At 41.6% G+C, this 23,404-nt stretch overlaps 2 protein-coding genes across 3 annotated transcripts; both read right to left on the bottom strand.

The window, feature by feature from the left end:
• Positions 1 to 259: 259 nt before the first annotated feature.
• Positions 260 to 7,461, bottom strand: LOC109784933 (ribosome biogenesis protein NOP53). 2 transcript variants are annotated; one of them, XM_020343549.4, is made up of 11 exons: positions 7,104 to 7,461; positions 6,248 to 6,438; positions 6,071 to 6,166; positions 5,852 to 5,932; positions 5,600 to 5,710; positions 4,834 to 4,940; positions 4,202 to 4,318; positions 3,989 to 4,111; positions 979 to 1,045; positions 833 to 909; positions 260 to 618 (listed from the first exon to the last, which is right to left on the bottom strand). In XM_020343549.4, the coding sequence occupies exons 1-11, from the start codon at positions 7,321 to 7,323 to the stop codon at positions 600 to 602; spliced, it is 1,209 nt and encodes a 402-aa protein (XP_020199138.1). In that variant the 5' UTR covers positions 7,324 to 7,461; the 3' UTR covers positions 260 to 599. The 2 variants fall into 2 exon arrangements, 1 of the variants encoding a protein (XP_020199138.1); XR_012202901.1 differs by lacking the exons at positions 3,989 to 4,111; positions 4,202 to 4,318; positions 4,834 to 4,940; ... (3 more) ...; positions 6,248 to 6,438; positions 7,104 to 7,461 and adding an exon at positions 1,261 to 3,415 and having other exon boundaries at positions 979 to 1,124.
• A 2,034-nt stretch (positions 7,462 to 9,495) lies between these two features.
• Positions 9,496 to 15,363, bottom strand: LOC109784934 (mitogen-activated protein kinase 14). The gene is made up of 10 exons (XM_020343550.3): positions 15,156 to 15,363; positions 13,723 to 14,128; positions 12,676 to 12,803; positions 12,530 to 12,589; positions 11,735 to 11,884; positions 11,508 to 11,663; positions 11,195 to 11,406; positions 10,680 to 10,781; positions 10,415 to 10,575; positions 9,496 to 10,301 (listed from the first exon to the last, which is right to left on the bottom strand). Exons 2-10 carry the CDS (start codon positions 14,117 to 14,119, stop codon positions 10,018 to 10,020), a joined length of 1,650 nt encoding a protein of 549 aa, XP_020199139.1. The 5' UTR covers positions 14,120 to 14,128; positions 15,156 to 15,363; the 3' UTR covers positions 9,496 to 10,017.
• Positions 15,364 to 23,404: the final 8,041 nt, after the last annotated feature.

Raw genomic sequence — 23,404 nt, 5'->3', positions numbered from 1 at the left:
GTATTTCATCCTAAAATTTTACACACATACACATTACATCCTTGTATACATGTGTAAAAAAAATAGAAGTTTTTGAAACTGAAAAGTTTGTATTTTGAATTTTTCAAAATTAAGGTCTCCACAGAGCTCGGTCTCCAAAATGCCCTACTCAAGTCACATACCCTCAAAATTATAACTGAACTTGCATCAGGTAAGTTATTGTATCACCAACGTCACTTAAATCTTTTGTGATGAACAAAGAGCAGTTGGCAATGCAATGTTCTTTTACAGCTGAAACGCAGTCTTCATAGCGATGAAGGAGATCATACTGTCGCTGAGAACATAATTATCTATTACAGTCGATACAAAGATGGTAAGAAGTCTGATATACGAAACCTGCCCGACGAAGGCCGTTTTCAGGCCAGACATGAGAGGGAGCGACAAACTAAAATTCAAGCGATGCGACTCTTTTAACCCCCTCAGCAATACTAACAAGGCAAATTGTAGAACTATATTTTCATAGCCTTGTCAGCACTGGTCTCCCCCGTCAATTCAAGTTATTTTCAACTCCCAGTGAGATTGCTCATGTTCCTCGCCGTGTTGGAACATACACCACACATTTAGCGGCGAGGGCGCTTGCTGCTCATGGATAGATAAATGTGTCAGCACCGGAGTGTCAAAAAACATCTTATATTTTAGGACTTTAAATGGAGTGCAAGGTCGCTGAAGCTTTCTAATCAGTGATTTTGGCCTTCAGGCGAACAAAAGGAGATAACAATGCTCGCTAATACTTTGTAATCAGCAAAGCTACTTCAACTTAAATAATTTGTATGTAAGAGAAGCAAAGACGGACCTTAATTTCTTATTTGGTGCAAGCATGCCACGTTTTTCAATGCTCTTATAGCGATCCCTCGCTAGATTGCAGCACCCCTGCACAAAGATATAGCAGTTAGCCCCTGCAGAATTCTAGTAGACAGCAACAAAACCAGAGAATGTTACCTTCAGCTTTCTAAGCGAGCCACTAATCTCCTCTGTCAACAGAACTTGAACGGGAGCACGTTCAAACCTGTTGCATTCATATTTTAATTATTGTCGGAGAATCAAATATCATAGCCAAATATGACACCATGTGCCCCAAAAAAATACTCCCTCCGTCCCAAAATTCTTGTCTTAGATTTGTCTAGATACGGATGTATCTAATACTAAAACGTGACTTGATACATCTGTATTTAGACAAATCTAAGATAAGAATTTTGGGACGGAGGGAGTACTACAATATACCCCAAAAAATTAGTAATGTCATCAAACTTTACAGCATGGTAGAACGGGTGATATAAAAAATGATTCAATGAGCAACAACAACAACAACAACAACAACAACAAAGCCTTTAGTCCCAAACAAGTTGGGGTAGGCTAGAGGTGAAACCCATAAGATCTCGCAACCAACTCATGGCTCTGGCACATGGATAGCAAGCTTCCACGCACCCCTGTCCATAGCTAGCTCTTTGGTGATACTCCAATCCTTTAGGTCTCTCTTAACGGACTCCTCCCATGTCAAATACGGTCTACCCCGCCCTCTCTTGACATTCTCTGCACGCTTTAGCCGTCCGCTATGCACTGGAGCTTCTGGAGGCCTGCGCTGAATATGCCCAAACCATCTCAGACGATGTTGGACAAGCTTCTCCTCAATTGGTGCTACCCCAACTCTATCTCGTATATCATCATTCCGGACTCGATCCTTCCTCGTGTGGCCACACATCCATCTCAACATACGCATCTCCGCCACACCTAACTGTTGAACATGTCGCCTTTTAGTCGGCCAACACTCCGCGCCATACAACATTGCGGGTCGAACCGCCGTCCTGTAGAACTTGCCTTTTAGCTTTTGTGGCACTCTCTTGTCACAGAGAATGCCAGAAGCTTGGCGCCACTTCATCCATCCGGCTTTGATTCGATGGTTCACATCTTCATCAATACCCCCATCCTCCTGCAACATTGACTCCAAATACCGAAAGGTGTCCTTCTGAGGTACCACCCGGCCATCAAGGCTAACCTCCTCCTCCTCACACCTAGTAGTACTGAAACCGCACATCATGTACTCGGTTTTAGTTCTACTAAGCCTAAACCCTTTCGATTCCAAGGTTTGTCTCCATAACTCTAACTTCCTATTTACCCCCGTCTGACTATCGTCAACTAGCACCACATCATCTGCAAAGAGCATACACCATGGGATATCTCCTTGTATATCCCTTGTGACCTCATCCATCATAAATGCAAAAAGATAAGGGCTCAAAGCTGACCCCTGATGTAGTCCTATCTTAATCGGGAAGTCATCGGTGTCGACATCACTTGTTCGAACACTTGTCACAACATTATCGTACATGTCCTTGATGAGGGTAATGTACTTTGCTGGGACTTTGTGTTTCTCCAAGGCCCACCACATGACATTCCGCGGTATCTTATCATAGGCCTTCTCCAAGTCAATGAACACCATTCCGCTTAAGAAAATGGCTTCCATGGTCGACCTCCCAGGCATGAAACCAAACTGATTTTTGGTCACGCTTGTCATTCTTCTTAAGCGGTGCTCAATGACTCTCTCCCATAGCTTCATTGTATGGCTCATCAGCTTAATTCCACGGTAATTAGTACAACTCTGAACATCTCCCTTGTTCTTGAAGATTGGTACTAATATACTCTGTCTCCATTCTTCTGGCATCTTGTTTGCCCGAAAAATGAGGTTGAAAAGCTTGGTTAGCCATACTATCGCTATGTCCCCGAGACCTTTCCACACCTCAATGGGGATACAATCAGGGCCCATCGCCTTGCCTCCTTTCATCCTTTTTAAAGCCTCCTTCACCTCAGACTCCTGGATTCGCCGCACAAAACGCATGCTGGTCTCATCAAAGGAGTCGTCCAGTTCAATGGTAGAACTCTCATTCTCCCCATTGAACAACTTGTCGAAGTACTCCCGCCATCTATGCTTAATCTCCTCGTCCTTCACCAAGAGTTGGCCTGCTCCGTCCTTGATGCATTTGACTTGGCCAATATCCCTCGTCTTCCTCTCTCGGATCTTGGCCATCTTATAGATGTCCCTTCCACCTTCCTTCGTGCCTAACCGTTGGTAGAGGTCCTCATATGCCCGACCCCTTGCTTCACCAACAGCTCGCTTTGCGGCCTTCTTCGCCATCTTGCGGCCTTCTTCGCCATCTTGTACTTCTCTATGTTGTCTGCACTCCTATACAGGTATAGGCGTCTGAAGCAATCTTTCTTCTCTTTAATCGCCTTCTGGACATCATCATTCCACCACCAGGTATCCTTATCTTCGCTTCTCCTTCCCCTGGACACTCCAAACTCCTCCGAGGCCACCTTACGAATGCAAGTCGCCATCTTCATCCACACATTGTCCGCATCCCCTCCTTCCTCCCAAGGGCCCTCCTTAATGACCCTCTCCTTGAACACCTGAGCTACCTCCCCCTTGAGCTTCCACCACTTCGTTCTAGCAACTTTGGCACGCTTATCCCGCTGGACACGAATCCGAAAGCGGAAGTCAGCAACCACCAGCAACCACCAACCACCAACTTTGGCCTGCTCCCGCTGGTACAACACTCTCTCCAGGTATCACCTTACAGTCTAGGCACGCACGCCTATCTTCTCTTCTCGAGAGGATGAAATCAATCTGGCTAGAGTGTTGGCCACTACTAAAAGTCACCAGATGTGATTCTCTCTTTCTAAAGAGGGTGTTAGCTACAATCATGTTGTAGGCTAGAGCAAAGCTTAAGACATCTTCTCCTTCTTGATTCCTGATGCCATAGCCAAAGCCCCCATGCGCCCCTTCAAAACCTGTGTTAGATATACCCACGTGGCCATTGAGGTCTCCTCCTATTATTTAAACCTCTACCGAAGTAAACCAGATTACACTGGCAGTTGTAAGTTTCATGAAAATAGCAACACTAATATATGTAGCCCAGACTTGCAACTGTTAAAAAAAACATCAGGGTTAGAAATGTACTTGTGTCTACCCAGACGACGTGGGGCTGACTTGAGTCTTTCCTGCTTAGCCACAGTTAGCCTTATGCGCTTTTCCTCCTTTTCCTTGTCCTCTTTTGCTATCTCCTCTAATATATTTGGCAAGCTGCAAAAAATAATAGCAAAAATATGGTAACCAGAGAACTAAAAGTAGACCATTCTTGGGAGCTTGATGAGACAGGAATGTGAAACCTACCTGTCTATTTGCTTTGAAAAAACTTCCAGTTTCTTCGCATCTGCTTCTGTCCTTAACCTCTCTTTACGACGAGCCCTTTTGTTCAGTTCCACTCTCGTAACTCTTTTTGTTTTCTTCCTGAAAATTAATAGATCATACCATTAAATGATATCATCTATAAAGATAAACCGGACACAACAGCTATTCCGATAATATTTTGCAAATTTACACCAAAGCAACTAAATTGAAACGTCAAAAAGGTACTCTATGTCTGAAAAAGCACATAATCTTCCAATCGGATTCTAAAATGTGAGCTGCAATCCTCCTGCACTCTACTAGCTTTCTAATGCCACCAATGGAAGAATAAGACAACACTTAGCAGCACCCAACTTTCTGAAAAACTAACTCATTTTGCATAATATATAAACATGTCAAAAATAGTGAATGGCGGTGTGACACTAAGCTTCAACCATCATTAACATGTACTCCCTCCGTCCGGAAATACTTGTCGGGTAAATGGATACCCGACAAGTATTTCCAGACGGAGGGAGTACTACTCACAAAAGCCATGAGGATAGAAGTATGATGTACTGAAGCCAAAATGCTTTACTTCATAATAACTGTATATTTTTCATAACATAGTCGAGTGTAACCTCTCTCCAGTTAGAGCATCAGCATCCTGGTCTTTATCACCTTCTGCAGCATCTACATCTCCATCAGCAGCAGCATCTCCATCATCAGCAGCATCAAGAAAAAATTTCTGCAGGCCAGGTGAAAGAAAAGGGATAAGCATGTCGAATCACAAGAACACAATCCAGTAACACAGCATGGAACGATACTATACTGTTCCGAGACTAAAGTCAGCAGCTGGCAAGTACTCCGAAATGGTTTTGATAAAATTCCAATATATACATACAGGTCATATGATTTGCAGAACACAACTTGCAAAAATGGAATTCATGTTACATTGCTTACATAGCTCGTTACAGCCTAGATGGCACGAACCTGGGTATGGATATATGTGGATCAAATAACTTGTCATTTCATGATATACTTACGAAACACCTCTATAGACTAGAATGAAAAATCTCAGAATGAACTAGACAATAAGATAGCACCTTAAAAAGACTAGATGAATAATCTCAGTCTTTATAATAATGTTAATTGTGCCTGGATGACAACCTTCGTCAATAGAATTACAAGGATTTTTTTTCTATTACTTGGTGCAAGGTAGACTTGCAAGAATACAACAGTCCTAAGTCTCTAAAAAAAATCATAGTGCATGCCTATGTTCATCAGAAGCAATATACCAATATAACGAGTGAGAAAGTATTCAAAAGCAGATAGAAGGTTGGGATATTGTCCAAATTCCAGTCATCTCCTAGAGGGGCTATGTGTAAAGGCAGTCGTAGAACTTACATCTTCTTCAGCTACTGCTTGACCAAGAACAGTAAGTGGCACTGGTGTGGGGCCTAACTCTTTCGTGTAGATCTTGCGCATTTCATCAGCAACGGCTAGGGCAAGAGCGTCCTACAAACACCAACACAAACAACATGAGAAAAGAACTTACTATTAAAAGCGCCCAGACATCCAACAGCCAATGGTTTAGCAATTAAAAAGTGGATGATAATACAAACATCCTAAACTTAAAACATATCTTCAACCACATACTTGATGGGCTTCATGTGGAGGATTAAATGAACATCCTTGAGGCTCAACTTCAACCGCAGGAATCACAGATGTGGTAGATTTCTGCAAGAAGTAATCCATTAAAGCTAGACATTTTGATACCGACAAAAATGGATAAGCTACCAGATGCAGCATTTGGCAAGAAAATATGTTTGTAAATTTGCACAAATATGACTGCAAGCTTTACACACTCAGGCTTACATTTTTCTTAAGCCTTTTCATTCCCTTTTTGGGCAAAGCAGCCCCTTTAGCATCTCCACCCCAGATGTCGAGGTTCTTCTCAGCTGAATCCTCTTCCTGTAAACGAAATAAATCCCGCAATTAGCAAGCTGAGCCTCAAACAGAAAGGAAGCTGCACAACTCTCCAACAGTTAATACCATGGGAACACTTTTTTCTTCCCGTGACTCCTGCAATTCCTTTTTCTTTGCGTGTTTCTTGAACTTCTTCTTATCCTTCTTTGACATCAAAGAAGATGGGATTGTCTGTATATAAGGGTTCCGCTTCAACACACTCTCATGGTGAAGGACCTTCTCCCTGTTTTTCTCAATCTTCCTTTTGACAGGAACATCTACAGAGAGCAATAAATGTTCAGTGCCGTAGATGCATTAGCACGATAACCACTATAACGTACATGAGTGGCAACAGAAATAGCGATTTTGGACGACCTTTTGCAACTTGTTGAACATAATAACTTCTACAATTCGGTACATCCAACATATCATGCAGTGATGCACATTTTTAGCCACAGTAGGAAACTAATGTAACAATTCCATCATGGATATCAAGTGCCAAGTGCTTAATAACATTGAAAGGAGCAGCTACAACACGGAAAAAAATTATATGAGACCAGGTCTCATATTTAGCAGGTGAGACCCGCCCTGATGGATGACACGTGGCATTCACAAATCACAAAGCATCTAATCTCTCCCCCCCTGATTTCAGGTGGGGGTGGGGTAGATGCTTTGTGATTTGTGAATGCCACGTGTCATCCATCAGGATGGGTCTCACCTGCTAATCCGTGAGACCTGGTCTCATAGAATTTTTTTCCCTACAACACTAGGTAACTAGATTAACAAAACTAACAAAACCATATGATCAGCATTTTTCATGTCACTGCTAGTATCACAAACTTTAGCCTCCAATTCGGGACTGGTGCCTCAATCCTAGTCCGGAGCTAGACCACCAAACCGCAAACTAACACGAAGAAGAACAAAGAGGGGTTGACTGACTGACCTTTGGGGGGCGGGTCGGAGGCGGTGGCGGCGGAGGAGGTGGACGCGGAGGCGGGCTTGTCGACGAAGAAGAGCGAGTCGGAGGGGAGGGAGGGGATGGCGGCGGCGCCGGCGTGGGCGTCGCGCGTCTGCTTCTCGTAGAACTCGTCGATGTCGTCGGTGCTGATGTTGGAGCGCCACGCCTTCTTCCCTTTCCGCGAGCTCTTCGCCGCCTTGCCCATCGCCGCCGGTTGCTCGCTCGCTCGCTCGCGCCGCCGCCTCGGGGGAGCGGGAAGGGTCTTGGAGGGAGAGGCTGGGAAGTTATTAGGGTTTCTGGCCTTCGTCGGGTTTGGGTTATTTGGAGAGGGCTGGTGTTCTGCCAGGTGGGGTCCCCGAGTTGTGGGACCGGCTCTATGAGGGTCTCGGTTGGTTGTGCAACCTCATGTCAGGAAAAAAACGTAGCAAAGGAAAAATGGATATTTTCTTCAGGTCTTAGTTTCGGATGGAAAGTGCACGCATCATATAATTCATTTGGACCTCATTTTCAAATTCCACCCTATGAAGAACACGACTAATTTTATTTTATTTTGCGGGAAACTTCTGATCTGTTCATCTTCAATCATGGGCAGTACAACAAACACCAGAAATAACAAAATTACTCTTTTTGTCCAAGTTAATTGACGCAGCTTTAGTATAATATTAATTTGAATTGGAGGGAGTACATACAGATCCGTAGACCATTTAGCGACGACTGCAAACACTGAAGCGAGTCGAAGGCACGCTGCCGTTATAGCCCCTTCCTCACCGGAATCGGACAAAACTTGTTGTAGTAGACAGTCGAGAAGTCGTCGTACTAGATAGAAGTTGCGCACCAGAACAACAACACTAAGTGGTTTAAGAACATACTAATTATACCTTTCCATGTGGTTTGACTTTGACACTCTATATGCACTACCTCTGTTTCATACATGCATTCATATCCCTTTTTTGTGTTTTTTTTCTTTTCTGCATTTTTAGAATCAAGTGAAGCAAAGGAGGCCCTAGAAGGGGAAAATGTACACGGACATGATGTAGCTCAGGTTCGAGATTCTTCATCGTGCCAAAGCCCAGGGAAGACGGGCGACTGGGGGTAATGGGTTCGAGGGCGTTAGATCTGACACCAATGGGATGACGAGCTCAATCTGGCGTAGTTGGTGCTAAAATAAGGTCAGTGGTTTGCAATTTCAAAACATTCAAATGTATTTCGGCACACTACAACTTGGGTTTGTTTCTACAACACTGGGGGTGTCTGCTTCAAACGTTGTGTTTTTGTGATGTTCGAAAATTTTGCTCCCATCCTACGTAGTGCATATGCACGACAATTTGCTGCGACCAATGGACATTTGTTGCATCCATATGCTCTTCGACTTGATGTTTCTTTTGCTATTGTTCATGTTTTGCCAAGCAGTTTTTTCTGTCAATATGCAGTTCGTATTTGAAACACGTGAATTTCAAATGAATTCAACAAAGGAAAAATAATGCATTCGAAGCATGGGCATCCCATTCGGACACTACAGTTTAAGGCCTCCTTTGATTCAAAGGACTTTCATAGAAATCTTAGAGGATTATAATCCTTAGAATTTTTTTCTAAGTTGGTTGTTCGATTCATAGGATTGAATCCTATAGAAAAGAATATCTTTTTTACTATTTTTTTGTAGGATTTCTAGCATCCATTCAAACCTTTTTGAAAAAATCGTTTGTTTTTCCTATGATGCATCAAACAGCCCAAACTTCTGTAAGATTGAGATAAGCATGGCATTCCAATTCTATGTTTTTTCTGTTCCTATGTTTTTAGGATCCTTCGAATCAAAGAGGCCGTAAGGATTTGGAGAGATTACACCATCTCAGACAAAGCCTCGAGCAAGGAGGGCGTTGGGCCAAAGCATCGGCTTCTTCGGAGGCATATCGGAACCAGCTACCCTCGAATGCATGGCAATCAGGGAAGCGCTGGCTCTTGCTGATGATCTGAACATGGCAAACATCCAAGCGGCATCGGACTCGAAGGTGGTAGTCGAGGACATCCGAGAGAAAAACACAACAGCATATGGAGCAATCATACATGAAATAATAGAGCATAGATCAAATTTTCAAATTTGTAACATTTGCCACAAATTTAGGAGCTCGAATATCGAGGCTCACAAGCTCGTGAAGCATGCTTTATCCCTTCCAGCTGGCCGACATGTTTAGTTAGGACAGCCGGACAGTCTTTTTTTCGTTCATGTAAACATTGTGACGTTGTAATAAAAGCTTCGGAGTTTGTCTAAAAAGTAATTTTTTGAAAAACAGGACAGTAAACATGTTCTGCCATTCAAGAAATATACGTCGCAACTCCGTGTTTACTCAGGCTACTAAATCACTGCATACATTATACCAAATTCCGCACAAAAAAACTGGGGTTTCAATAGCGAGCAGGGTCCAAATAATGTGTTACCAGAAATAGCAGTGTTCAATAGTTCAATACTACAGCCGGATGACAAGACTACAAGCAACAAGAACATACTTTAAAGTCAATTAATTAACTCCGTGTTACAACATTAGATAGTGTACAATGGGCTCTCTGAACCTCCCTCAGGGCCACCAGCTTGGAGAAACGAATTGAGGAACACCATCAGTCAGGTCAGTAACAGTCCTTGGTCGCGACCGCTCAAAGTTTCCAGTTTTTTGGTTACACTTGTTGAACAGCTGAACTGGATCTACCCAATTGCAGGTAACCAGACCAGAGTTGAGCTTAACAGGAGACTAGCCTGCCGCAATGACTTCGCATACAGTTTTATCGTCTCCGGGAGATGTAAGCGTGACAGATAATATACAGAATGGCATGTTTGAAGGTGTGTCCTTGGAATGAGTAAACCCTTCCTGATCCAGTGACAAGGATTTTCTGGCATTGCCACAGCAGTCTACCAGTGCCCGTTGCGGCCATCCACGGTTGCAGGTAGTTTATTTCCTGTATATGGCTTTGGTGGCCCAGCTTGGCTCACGTCTATCCTTTCAGCTTCACCTGTTTCGCTCTTGCAGGTGTTATTTCTTCTAGGGTATGAGCTGCCTGAAGGAACACCGTTTGGAACAACTCCTTGGCTTGTGATGACCCTGCGCTGTTCATATTGCTCAGTACCAGGTGTTGAACAATTACCATAACGAAGTGCCGAGCCAACCACTTTACCAGGCCTTGCGACAGCAGCACCTGTATGATGAAGTGATGCATCAAGTTAGTCTTGAGTTACGAGGGCCGATAGATACAATTGTCATGCAGGCTTGTTTGCAGATTCAGAAGTATTGGACAACCCAGGTGCTTACCTTGAGGAACTCTGTTTGCACCAACTGAAGCAGGATCTCTGCGTGGCTTTTGTGTATTATCTCTGATTATACACCTGGAAAGATCATCCGTAATGTTGGCTGCACCCTGTGGCCGGCTATCTGAACCCTGTGGTCGGTTATCCGAATAGATAACACTCGGCCTGTCAACAGAAAAATAGATAGTCAAGAACCACACGTCCAATTTGTGGCTAGAAGTGACATCAGTCCATCCATATACCATGTTAAAGCAAAGTCAATATCTTACCTTGGTAATGAATTATGTTGCCTCTCAGGCGGTGCTGCTGTTGATCCCTTTGCATAATGCTCTTCAAGGAATGTGAATTGTTTTTTGAAATGATCTACTGCACTGAAATCCAAATAGAGGAAACAATGTTAGTTCGATGAACTGGTCAGTATCTTATGCAGTGCCTGACTGACTCCAAGCAACAAATAAGAACACATAGAATAGGTATGCACTACCTAATCAACAATAAACAAAAACAATTTCCGGATGCTTTATTTATCAATATCACCATCACCAAAAGAGTAGAAAAATAACCATAATCGTGTGTGTATAAACACTTAATATTTATTCATGAACCTGCACAGACATTAGTGGTACAAAAAAATTGTAGAAATTCAGATAGAACTACATTGTCTCTGAAATTCAGAGACATTAGTGGTCGACAAGAATAATGTCACTACATTGTCTCTGGAATTAAACTAGGCACTCCATTTCAATGAAGAATGCTAAAGTATTGATGAAAGAGAACTTCGCACCTTGGGTACATGAAATTAGTTGGCTCTGCCCCCTCAAGGAATTCCCTCAGCATGTTTGGATGATATTCCAGAATTTCTCTGTATATGAGTTCCCTTATGTCGTCCTTCGTAATTCTTCGTCTCTCAAACTCGAATTCAAGCTTAGTAATGGGCTGTGCAGAAGGCTCCCTATCCACACTAGCTATGTTCTTGAAATAAAGATCAGCAAGAGCCTGTCAACATGCCTAATACATTAGCTAATGGTATTCAAGGTTATAAGGAAAGAAGAAACACAGGAAAAATTGCTGGCAGGCATGGTACTAAAACAAACTACCTCTTCAGCACTTGGCCGGTCTTTTGGATCAAATGCTAGCATTCTCTCTAACAAATTTAATGCAAGTGGATCTGCATTCGGAAACTTCTGCGTAAACGGTACAGGCTTTTTCCGCCTCATACTGCTCAAGTAGCGCCTGGCCTTCTCATTTCGAATCTGTAGGATAGCTACAAACATCAGAGGATTGTATTGGAAACAACACGCTGTTTTATGCCAACAATACTGACCCTAGCAATTGTTTCTGGAGCAGGCGTTCCGAGGAGATCTGTGATTATATCAAGTTGATGCACCACATTTTTCCCAGGAAAAAGAGGTTTGCCAGTTAGAAGTTCCGCAAATATACATCCAATACTCCATATATCTATTGCTGGTGTATACTGCAACATTTTGAAGAACATAATGTTATACATCGCTCAAGATATTCCAGAATATGTTTAGCTGGATTAATCAAACCTAGACATAGAGTACTTGAGTTACAACTAGAGGTGCCCTTATTCCTTTGACAGCTTAATCATTCGGTTTGCGAAAAGAAATACAGAAAACAAGGTCGTTCCTGAATGACATTGAAGCAGTATGATTACCCTGAACATAAAAACAATATGCAAATTAAAAAATATTTGATCCGTTTAGGGTGGAAGACAAAAAAACATGAACTGTGCCAGATGTTGGAATGTGTTCTTAACCATTTATTTTTTAACCATGCTGGCTGATTGGCATTGTTTCCCATAGCTAATACTCCCTCCGTTCCAAAATAGATGACTCAACTTTGTACTAAAGTTAGTACAAAGTTGAGTCATCTATTTTGGAACGGAGGGAGTATATATTAGAACACAACCTGTTATGAAATAGGAAAAGAACTACTAAGGAAATGCCAGGGGGAAGTTACTTTGCTTTGCTGTCACAAAGTTGCAGAACCCTTACAGCCTTAAACAGTAAACGAAGTAAATCAGATTCATATGAGGGAAAAATAAAAAAAAATACTGTCGATACCATGACTCATATGAAATTTAACATATACAGACCTTGGAGAAAAAAGATCCACATAGCTCAGGTGCTCGGTACCACCTTGTTGCGATATAATCCTAAAACAGGATAAGAAATTAGCTGCTGTTATTGATATTGAGTAGCCAAAAGAAATGGTCAGCATGGTAGGGGGAAATTGCAATACCGTCCAAAATATTGCGGTTGGAGTATCACTTATAGCTACCCTTGCGAGACCGAAATCACATATTTTGAGCTTACAATCAGCATTAGCCAAGATATTCTTTGGTTTGAGATCTCGATGAAATACATTTGCTGCAAGAAGCTATTGGAAGATGCATCAGCCAAAATGATTTTTCTATGAGTCTTGTTTTATATTATTGCCAATCAACTCATAATGCCACATTTGTATCTATAGCAAAAGTATTAATACTCATCTGTTTAAATAATCTGAAAAAAAGGGATTTCTACAGTATTGCTCTTTGAATGGAGAGATGACGCATGCGTTTTTCATTGTTATTATACCAGCAAAATATTATTTCTTAGCATGCCAAAAAAGAGAACTGAAAATAACTACTTGATCACAAATAAGTTATTTATATTTATAAAAAAAGTTTAAACAGAAGTTCTCTAGCCTCAAACAGTGCTTCACAAGATTAGTATGCCTATCTAGTCGCTGACTTTTGGCACAAAGAGCAGCACCAATAGCATCCTCACTAGGACCACAGTTCTGTTGTAGCATCACAAGAAGCTTTGGGAGCACGTCCAGATTGTAGCTACTCAAATGATTAACAGTAACTTTTCATCACAGCATTGATCAGTTACTAGGTGATTAGACCAGAACACACAACTCAGGCTGTGACAAGCTAGCACAAATTCAACAAATCACAAATAAGATCTGGATTTCCAGAGTTCTCCGGGCACTATAGCGAACTGTGTGACCTGTATCAAAGCACTACACAGGTCCATATTGCTCTCGTGACTACAAAGTTTGTGGAACATACCATTGGTTTTAAAGGTTTTCACAAATACCAACACGACCAATACATCGCCGCCGGATACTAGAAATATAGTTTCGAATTTGACATGGCATTGTTATCTACTTACATGTGTATCACTTTTAAACACATTGACCATTTATGGCTGCTACAATTATTAGTAAATTGAGACGCCTGACATCCAGCTGTTGGAATATGCAAAAGAGGCATCTTTGATGCGAAAATAAATCGGTTACCTGTATGTATGTATTTCAATCCTCGGAGCAACTGATACAAGAAAAACTGATAATGTTCTGGAGTCAAGTCATCATTCGCCTTTATAACTTGGTGCAAATCAGACTCCATGAGTTCGAAAACAACGTATATGTCCTTGAACTCTCTCCTCGATGGAGGAAGTAGAATATGTTTTATTTCCACGATATCGGGATGTCTTAGGAGCCTAAGCAACTTGATCTCGCGGAGTATCCGTGTCGCATCAGACACATGTTCAAAGATGTCGTTTATCTTCTTGATAGCAACTTTCTCACCGGTGTGAGTATCCAAAGCAGAGCAGACCACGCCGTAACTCCCTTTTCCTATAACCTCTTCTATCTTGTATCTGTTTCCCTCACCATACTCAGTAAAAAAGTCCATTTGAGATGTCTGTGTCACAAAAAACAGAATATGAGTCAGCTTGAGCACTGATGAATTGCGTTCTTTAGTATGACATGGTGAGATGGTGACACTCAAAATAGATATTAGAGTCATAATTTGGCAAGCGACGAGGACTATGTACAAAAAGACACTTGCCAAATATTATGCGAAAATGACCACATAGGAAATTAAGTTCCATGGAGAATTCATACGACGCAAACTAGCATGGTCTCAATCGTCAAGTAACAAATTTTATCTGAAAAAAGTTGCTTGGAAGCAAAAGAACGGCACTAGAACCACGTGATACAACGTTGTCCGGGGCATTACTTTCGTTCTCCAAAACAAGTTGAAACTTTTTGCCCAAACGATGGAATTGTTCGGATGGCATGAAGCATGCATATTGCCGCACAGAGAGGTGGGTAAAAATATGAACACGACAGCACAACTAGTCAAGGCTTTAACAAAGTTGGGTTCATAGCTCGAACTGAGAGGGTTGTGAATAAATGAACAGTAGCACCATTACTGCCGAGCATCAATCAATTTACAAGAGGAACTGACTAGACCTATACAAAACCAAACGGCCGAGCCAATTCTTTTCCACCAAAAAGTACTCCAAATCTGTAAAGCAACCCAACTCCAAATCGAGTAGATCCGTCTAGCCGCCAGGTTTTACAGCGGGGAACAAGTCTACCACGAGAACAGCGCAGCTTCGCGATTCGGCGAGCAAAAGCTCCAGACTCACCAAGATCCCGAACCAAGAACACTACCAATCCACTCCAAGAAAAGAAAGAAGGCTGCTAACTCCCAGCGCGGCGCTAGAGCGTGGGGGCGGCAGGAGCGCTCAGCGGAACAGAGAGGGGCACGGCCTCCTTCATCCGCCCCTGCCGCCTCCTCACGGCAGATCTCTCCCAGGAGGAGAGGGGATCTTTTGCGCGAGAAAGGCGAGATCTTCAAGCGCCCCCGATCCAGCAAGAAAGTAGGGGAGGAGGAGGAGAGCGGGGGCATGGGGATGGGGGAAGGGAGGGAGGGAGCTCACTCGCTCACGCGCGCGCAGGACGAGGGGGACGCGGCCGAGGGGAGGAGTCCAGCTGCGCTGCGCTGCGCTGCGATCCAAGGCGAAGCTCGAGGACAGAGGGGAGGGAGGGGGGCGGCGGTAGCTGGGCAGTCAGGAGAGAGAAGGCCACCGGTGGCCTCCGCTTTCGGAATTTATACCCGAGATTTATTTCTCTCTTTGTTTAACTAGATTTCCGGGCTTGCTTCTGTTTATCCGTTTACATAAAACGAGAAAAGAAAATCGCTTGGCCCCGTTCGGTTTGGAGGCGCGCCCACTCCGATAGGGAGAGGGAGAGGGGCGGCGTGGAGCCAGCCGTCGGGACGGGGGCCGGTGCCGCATCGTTTCCTTTCCTGTTTTACGTGCTGTTTGGCGAGGATGAGGCTGGGTCTGTTGAGGACAGCTCGTTTGCACGGCTTTGTTATTTGTTAGGTTGGGGGATGTCTTTGGCTTTCTGGTGAAGATGTGTGGCGAGGTATGGTTAAGGGGTTGTGTGGATGTCAATTGGGGAAGTGGAATGCGTCTGTGGTGATTGAGCTTCTTGTCTTACTCGCTTTGGTCACCACATTAAGTATAAAGTGGAGCATGTAGGCTGTTAAGGCACGATTCAATGACTGACTCGTTTTGGGTTTGTTTAATGTTATTTGTTGTGGTTGATACGTTTTCATAAAGCCGATGTCAAACCAAAGAGAAAAGAAATATATCCCTCAAAAAAAAGAGAAAAGAAATATATCCCTCAAAAAAAGAGAGAAGAAATATAGGTGCCGGTGAGCCGGACATGGTTATGAAGTAAGAGTTCTAGCATGGGTCAAGAAAAAGATAAAACAAACTTTACTGGGGGAAATGCTGAAAGCAACTTGGTGAGAGACGAAAACGTCCGTATAAGAAAACCACAGGGAAATTAGCATGTGTTGTTTACGTCCTTATGCTTTCATCGGATTAACTTTTGGGTTATTTTCTTTTTTTGGTAATTGTTATGTTCTTTTTTTTGTATACCTGTGATTTTTTCAGATGATAAGTCTCACACACACATGTGACACGAAGCAATCCTGCCCTGACTTTTTTAAACTAAAGTTGTCATTCGAAAAGAAAAAAAAACTAAAACTTGCCATCTGAAAAGAAAGTTGCCATCCTCGTGTCACAAAACCGTTCGGGGTTGCCATGTGTTCGTGCCACATGTGTGGCATTGATTAGAGTCCATGATTTTTGTATGCTTGATCGTAACACTACTTCTTGGTGTTTTGTTGAGGACACATCATTTACCCAGTTTGTTAAGTCCAAACATCATGTATCTTGGCTTTCTAGTGAACAAGTGTGTCAAAGTATGACGAAAAACTTCTCTTGATAGTAATTGAAGAAGTAAAATGTGTTCATGCTTATTAGGCTTCTCGTCTTACTTCACTTTGGTCACTATACAAAGGAAAATGCAAAATGGTCTGTTAATGCACGATACAATCATGGCCTCTTTTTCTCTATGTATTTTTGTTATTGCAGTCGATATATTCCCATAAAGCCCTCGTCAAACCAAAGAGAGAATAAAATAGTGGTGTCAGTGAGTCGGCCATGGCTCCAAGGGTAAAAGTGTTGGCAGGGTGTCGGAAAAGAGCAAAGGCCAACTTGAATATAGTCAAGGGGAGGGTACTAAAGCTTCAAGCCTCCACAATGCACTTGCCCATGGGGGTTTATATACTATATGCTAGGAGTCCTTCAAAAAATGACAAAGACTACCCTCATAGATGGTAGGTGAGAAGGGTAGTGGAGGTAACCTTTGGTTCATATATCCATAGAAGACTAGCAAAAGAGATTTTTTTGGAGGCTACCAGGGAAGGAGATGAGTACATCGCTCATGGTGCATCGATCCATCTCGTACCTCCTCCATGATGGGCCTCTTTCTTGACTTAAGTCGCTTTGCCTTTTGGGTTCTTTTGACCTGATCTTCATTTTTTTCCTCCCCATTGACTTGTTGACCATGATAATTTTTCTGGAATTTTGTTGGTTGCCTTGGACTACTGTTGACTTACCAAGCTTGACTAGGTGCGACACCCATGTAAAATTAAGTATTTCCACAACAGGCCTTTATGCTCTCATCAAATTAATTTTGTTTGTTCTTATTGTTGGGTAACCGTGCTCCTGAAATAATTGATTGCATTGATCCATTATACCTACTTTTTTATTTGTATATCTATGTTTATAATTTATACCTATGTCTTAAATTTATTGCAATGATCAGTTATGTCTTAATTTAATTTGTATAGTTATGCTTAATACTTTATGGAAACACTACTTTTTTCTTTCATAGATCATTTTTGTGTATGTGTGATTTTGTCCCTTCTCTATTTTTGTTTGAAATTGTAGACTCATTATTTCTTTGATTTCCTTATTCTTTTGGGATTAACACTACCCGCTCGTTATTTTATGCTTATAGTAGTTTGTATGCATGTTACAATGCATTTAATGACATTGAATGTTTTAAGCCTACTTCATTTAATCCTTTTGTTTAGGTCCAAAAGGAAACAAAATCGAATGAAGCAAAGAGATTTTATTCAGCAAATAGTTCTCACTATATGTTAATCCATGGCAAGAGAGAATTGATTGACAGTTTCTCTTTGGTATAACTTGAAAATTGACATAAAATAACTTGAAAATTGACGCTCTCTTGCTTTTTTCACAACAGTAACAACATGAATTGCAACTACATGTTTGATCACGATCGATTGGAACGACCAAATACAATGTAGGTGCTCATGCACACTCATGTACTCATGCAACGCCTACTAAAGACTAGAGTTGCATAGCTTCAAGCCTAGTAAATAAAGAATAATCCACATAACACCAAAGCATTAAACATGTGGTTTCATCTCTAGTGGGATAGGGTAACACCATCCTAACCATCCAACCAATGATTGGTTATCTCGATGTCTGTTTTTTTAGAAAGTTCAGAGTTACCTATGCTCAACTCAAACACCATGTAACATATATCCCCAAGAGTTTTTTAGTTGTATAGCAGGGCAAAGCCCCATTGCAAATTCCCTTTATCTATACAAATTAAAATACATTTACAAAATAAACAATACAATAGCTTTCTACACGAAATAAACAAAAAAAAATAGTTACAAACATCCTAACCAATCCTTTAAGGAGGCAACATACTGTTTTTTACTATGTGAGCTACCATAACCATTAGTGCTTGTAAACTTGCTTCCACTTCTAAAACAAGGGTTCTTCTCTACCAACAACTTTGTTATTACTAGGCATCCAAATTCCACATGAATCTAGAAGGATAATCTTCACGATGAAAGGTGCTCATAACTTGTCTTTGATATTACAAAAAGCTTCATTAAACTAATAGCTTAGGAGTTTTGTTTTGGCAGACAAAATGCCAACTAGTAGCAACATATTAGCAATAGTACAAACAAAATCATGGGCCTATCTATGTAGGTTAATAAAAAATGAAATTATGTTTCAAGGTCATCTTGAAATGGTTGACGGTTCCTAAGGACCTTTTTAGAAATTTGCAGGACAGACCGGAGAGAGAGAGAGAGAGAGAGAGAGAGAGCACTAACTATTAACTGTATGGGCCTTGTGAGTCATCTAATTTACAATTTTAGTTTTCATATCTCAGGGGGCCTTTGTGTCTCTGTAAATAACCATATATATATATATATATATATATATATATATATATATATATATATATATATATATATATATATATATATGTATGTATTCAATATCTACATTAAGTGATCGATTTATCGTTGGTTTTCATGCTTAGATTATTTGTTCTGAAGAGAACTACCTTTTGACCTAGTTGTTCAAGTAACTGTGATGAATGGGAGGATGATTCCATCTATTTGTATTTTTTGTCTTGCAGGTCAATAGTTATTTCAAATTATGAATAATTGATTTGAAATTATGAATAATTGATAATATATGGTTGTCTGCATCAATCAATGCAGAGGTTGGAGGTTTATCATTCTTTTCGGAAAAATATATATCTCTATCCATCGTCTTGTGGGTAAGGAGTTTGTTATTCTCGAGTAATAAAGTGTAACAAAAAGTTATATACTCCTGTCTATTGGTGGTGGTCTTATGTTGTAAATCATTACAAAAAGTGATTACGAGAATAATGGCGTAGATCCCCAAATTAGAACAGGTAGAAATTATACATCTCCATGTTGGTTGCAACCCGCATGGCAAATGTAACACATGTCCTCTGTTATTCTTTATCAATTTTAATGCATGAAAATATGCTACAATTATAAAAAAACTACAAAATTAATGTGTAGTTTTGCATTCCTTATGATCTCTTTTGAGATAGCTTGCGTTTTATGCCTAGGCAAGCATACCCTATTTTTTTCTATTCAACTCATGTTGCATCTTGCATGGTGCACCATGTGCTTTGCCTATTCATCGAATCCAGAGTTTAGTGAAGCATGCTCAATAGGATCAATGCAGCGAAGCACTCGACATGCTTCTAGTAAAAGATACTCCGAGAGCACATAAAAAAATACTTAAATGAGTTTCAAGAATTTTCATCAGTTTCGTCATTTTAGTGGCTAATATTTTATATATATATATATATATATATATATATATATATATATATATATATATATATATTAAATACACTATGCTCCCTTATTTTTAAGGCCTCACAATCAACTGAGGTCTTCAATTTGGAATTGGGTCAACAATTTTTCTTCTTCTCGAGGAGCTATTTTTTTCAAAAAAATTCACTATGATCCGTAGTTTTGGAGATCTCCCATCGATTGAGGTATTCAATTTTGGATTTGGTTCGCGGTCTTGACCGGATCAACGATTTTTCAAATCAATCGGCAACAACTGGCATATAAAAATATATCAATCCCGCGCACCCTCTCACCACCTAAAAGAAAAAAACACCAAAATGTGATACCATAGCACCAATATAATACATGCAGACTGACGCAAAAAATTGCCCCATATAAATATGGGTTGGTTAGCAGATAGCACAAAATCACACCGTGAAATGCCCACCAAATCATCACATTATAAATAAAAAATAAAACATAACTCCATCATCGCGCGCCTCACCAAACCAAATACCCTCTCGGTTTTACAACAACAACAACAACAACAACAACAACAACAAAACCTAACAATATAAAAAACTCTCCCGATTTTAAAATATAAGGTGTATGTTTTTTCGGAAAGTCAAATTTATTTATAAACTTAAAGAGGTTTGACTTTTTCAAAAAATTAATACACCTCGTGTTTTAAAACAGATGGAGTAGAAAAATCATGAAAATCTAACAATACCAATGGCGCAACAAAGCACGCTCGACCCTTCTAGAAACCAGATTAAAAGATCTCTATGTTTTCATCATTTACATATGTAGGGGCCATGGTTGGTGGAATCATAACAAATATGTAGTCTGATGGTTCCTTTCCTCATAGATACAACTGCTGCTCTCATTGGTGAACAAACCGAGGCTGCATTTGTCAACACTTGGATGTTTTTTGTCATAGCATGTTAACTGCATAATGAAATGCTAGAGTTCTAAAATTAGATACTCCCGGCAGAGAATAGCCAGTGGACTGTGTAGCATTCTGCCTTTCTGGCTCTGGTAGAGATTACCTCGCAATCACTCAGTCGGCATATAACAAAATATAATAGTTCAGCTGAAGATATTATTTCTGTATCTAGCAAATGGGAATATGCATTCTTAAAACTGGTGTCACTGTCTTTAGCATTGGATACTGTTCTAAGATTTCTCTTTGTTTTGCTATAACATGCCGCCTTAATTACTTGGTTAAAGGGTGTTCTCTAGGTCTGCTCTTGATAAATTCAGGCCTAACCCATTTGTGTTAGAGTATAATGTTTCTTCTAGAAGCAGAGAAAAAGAAAGTAATCATGTTTATTTGAGTTGAGTTTTCTCCTATTCTTGGGTGACGTTTACTGTGCCCAGACACTGGAGATGCAAAGGCGGAGGTATGATTTTGGCCCTCTTGCTCTTTCTTTAACACGATACAGACGCAGACTTATCTCTATGAACGCACGCCCGCACATTCTACCTCTATGAGTACCTCCAAGAGACTGAGCCGGCACATCATCTTGAGATTGACGAAGTCACCATAAACACCTTTGTAGTTGACGGGAACGTCTCCTTCCACTGAACGCGCATCACCGTAAGTTCTAAAATAAATCCAGAAAAATACGAGCATCAATGTCAATTGTCAAGTGTATGACTTGAACCCTGGTGGGCTGGAGTTACCACTGTCCTCCTAAATATCTTCTTCTTGGCTTGCTCTTGATGCACACAATTCCATTCTGGGTTTCTCTCTTTATTTGGAGACCGCAAATCGTAAGTGATCGTTCTCGCACTTAGATTGTTGGTACGCAAATTTACCCTTTTAGAGCATCTACAACCGGATGTACCAAAATCCGCCCCACAAACGTCCACGCACGCGCGTGCGACGTCCACTAAAAGTGACCGAACAATGCATAAATATTGTTCGATTGCATCCATGTACCGAAACAATGAAACCTCAAATTCATACTAGTCATGCAGATAAATATCCTACGTACTACGTACATATCTAAACTACTCATCGTCGGAGATGTCCACTATCCCCGTGCCCAGCTCCGGGTAGATGGGCATGTGCGGCAGCTTTGCTGCGTGTGGCAGTTTTCCTGCTTATAGTCATCCGAACTAGAGGCGAAGAGCTCGTCGCTGTCCGCCCTCTACTGCCGGATGAAGTGCCGGTTGGACTCCACATAGGCCTCATCTTGGATGGATTCGCGGATGGTAGTTTGCTCTGCCTGGGCAACCTCAAACTCCGCCATCGCGTCCTCCATGGCGAAGCCCGCAGTCGGCTCCTCCTCCAGCTCCGCTTTCGGTTGCTGTTGCGCCTTTTCTTCATCCTTCTCCGGCTTCGGCGAACCCGGAGGCAGGTTAACAGCGACATGAGCGGTGCCCGGGATTGGATCTCCTTCTCGAGTTGCAACCGGCGTTTCGGTGTCAACATGGCATAGGTGGCGATCCTTTGTCGGGTCATGGCTAGCGGCTACGGGGTGGATGTAAGCCGGCGACTGATAACCCACAAGTATAGGGGATCGCAACAGTTTTCGAGGGTAGAGCATTCAACCTAAATTTATTGATTCGACACAAGGGGAGCCAAAAAATATTCTCAAGTATTAGCATCTGAGTTGTCAATTCAACCATATCTAAAAGACTTAATATCTGCAGCAAAGTATTTAGTAGCAAAGTAGTATGGAAGTAACGGTAACGGTGGCAAAAGTATCAGTAACAGTTTTGCAATGATTGTAACAGCAGTGGCAACGAAAGTAACTTAGCAAAGATCAATATGTGAAAAGCTCGTAGGCAATGGATCGGCAATGATAATTGTGTCGGATGATATTCATCATGTAGCAGTCAGAACCTAGGGTGACACAGAACTAGCACCAATTCATCAATATAATGTAGGCATGTATTCCGTATATAGTCATACGTGCTTATAGAAAAGAACTTACATGACATCTTTTGTCCTACCCTCCTGTGGCAGTGGGGTCCTAATGGAAACTAAGGGATATTAATGCCTCCTTTTAATAGAGAGCCGAAACAAAGCATTATCACTTAGTGAATACATGAACTCCTCAAACCACGGTAATCACCGGAAAGAATCCCAATTATTGTCACCTTGGGGTATGCGGATCATAACTCATAATAGGTGTCTACAACTTGCAAGATCGGATCAAGAACACATATATATTCATGGAAACATAAAGGGTTCAGATCTGAATTCATGGCACTCGGGCCCTAGTGACAAGCATTAAGCATAGCAAAGTCATAGCAACATCAATCTCAGAACATAGTGGATACTATGGATCAAACCCTAACAAAACTAACTCAATTACATGGTAAATCTCATCCAACCCATCACCGACCAGCGAGCCTACGAAGGAATTACTCACTCCCGGCGGTGAGCATCATGGAATTGGCGATGGAGGAAGGTTGATGATGATGATGGCGACGGATTCCCCTCTCCGGAGCCCAAAACAGACTCCAGATCAACCCTCCTGAGGAAGAACGGGAGGCGGCGGCGGCTCCGTATCGTAAAACACGATGAATCCTTCTCTTTGATTTTTTTCTCCACAGATGTGAATATATAGCGTTGGAATTAGGGTCGGAGGAGCTCCAGGGGGCCCACAAGCCTGCAGGGCACGCCCCAGAGGGGTGGGCGCCCCCCAG

This window comes from Aegilops tauschii, chromosome 1 (genome assembly GCF_002575655.3).
Source record: "Aegilops tauschii subsp. strangulata cultivar AL8/78 chromosome 1, Aet v6.0, whole genome shotgun sequence".
Classification (NCBI taxonomy): domain Eukaryota; kingdom Viridiplantae; phylum Streptophyta; class Magnoliopsida; order Poales; family Poaceae; genus Aegilops; species Aegilops tauschii.
The sequence above is the reverse complement of the archived record's forward strand: the minus strand, read 5'-3'. Positions and strand labels throughout refer to the sequence as shown.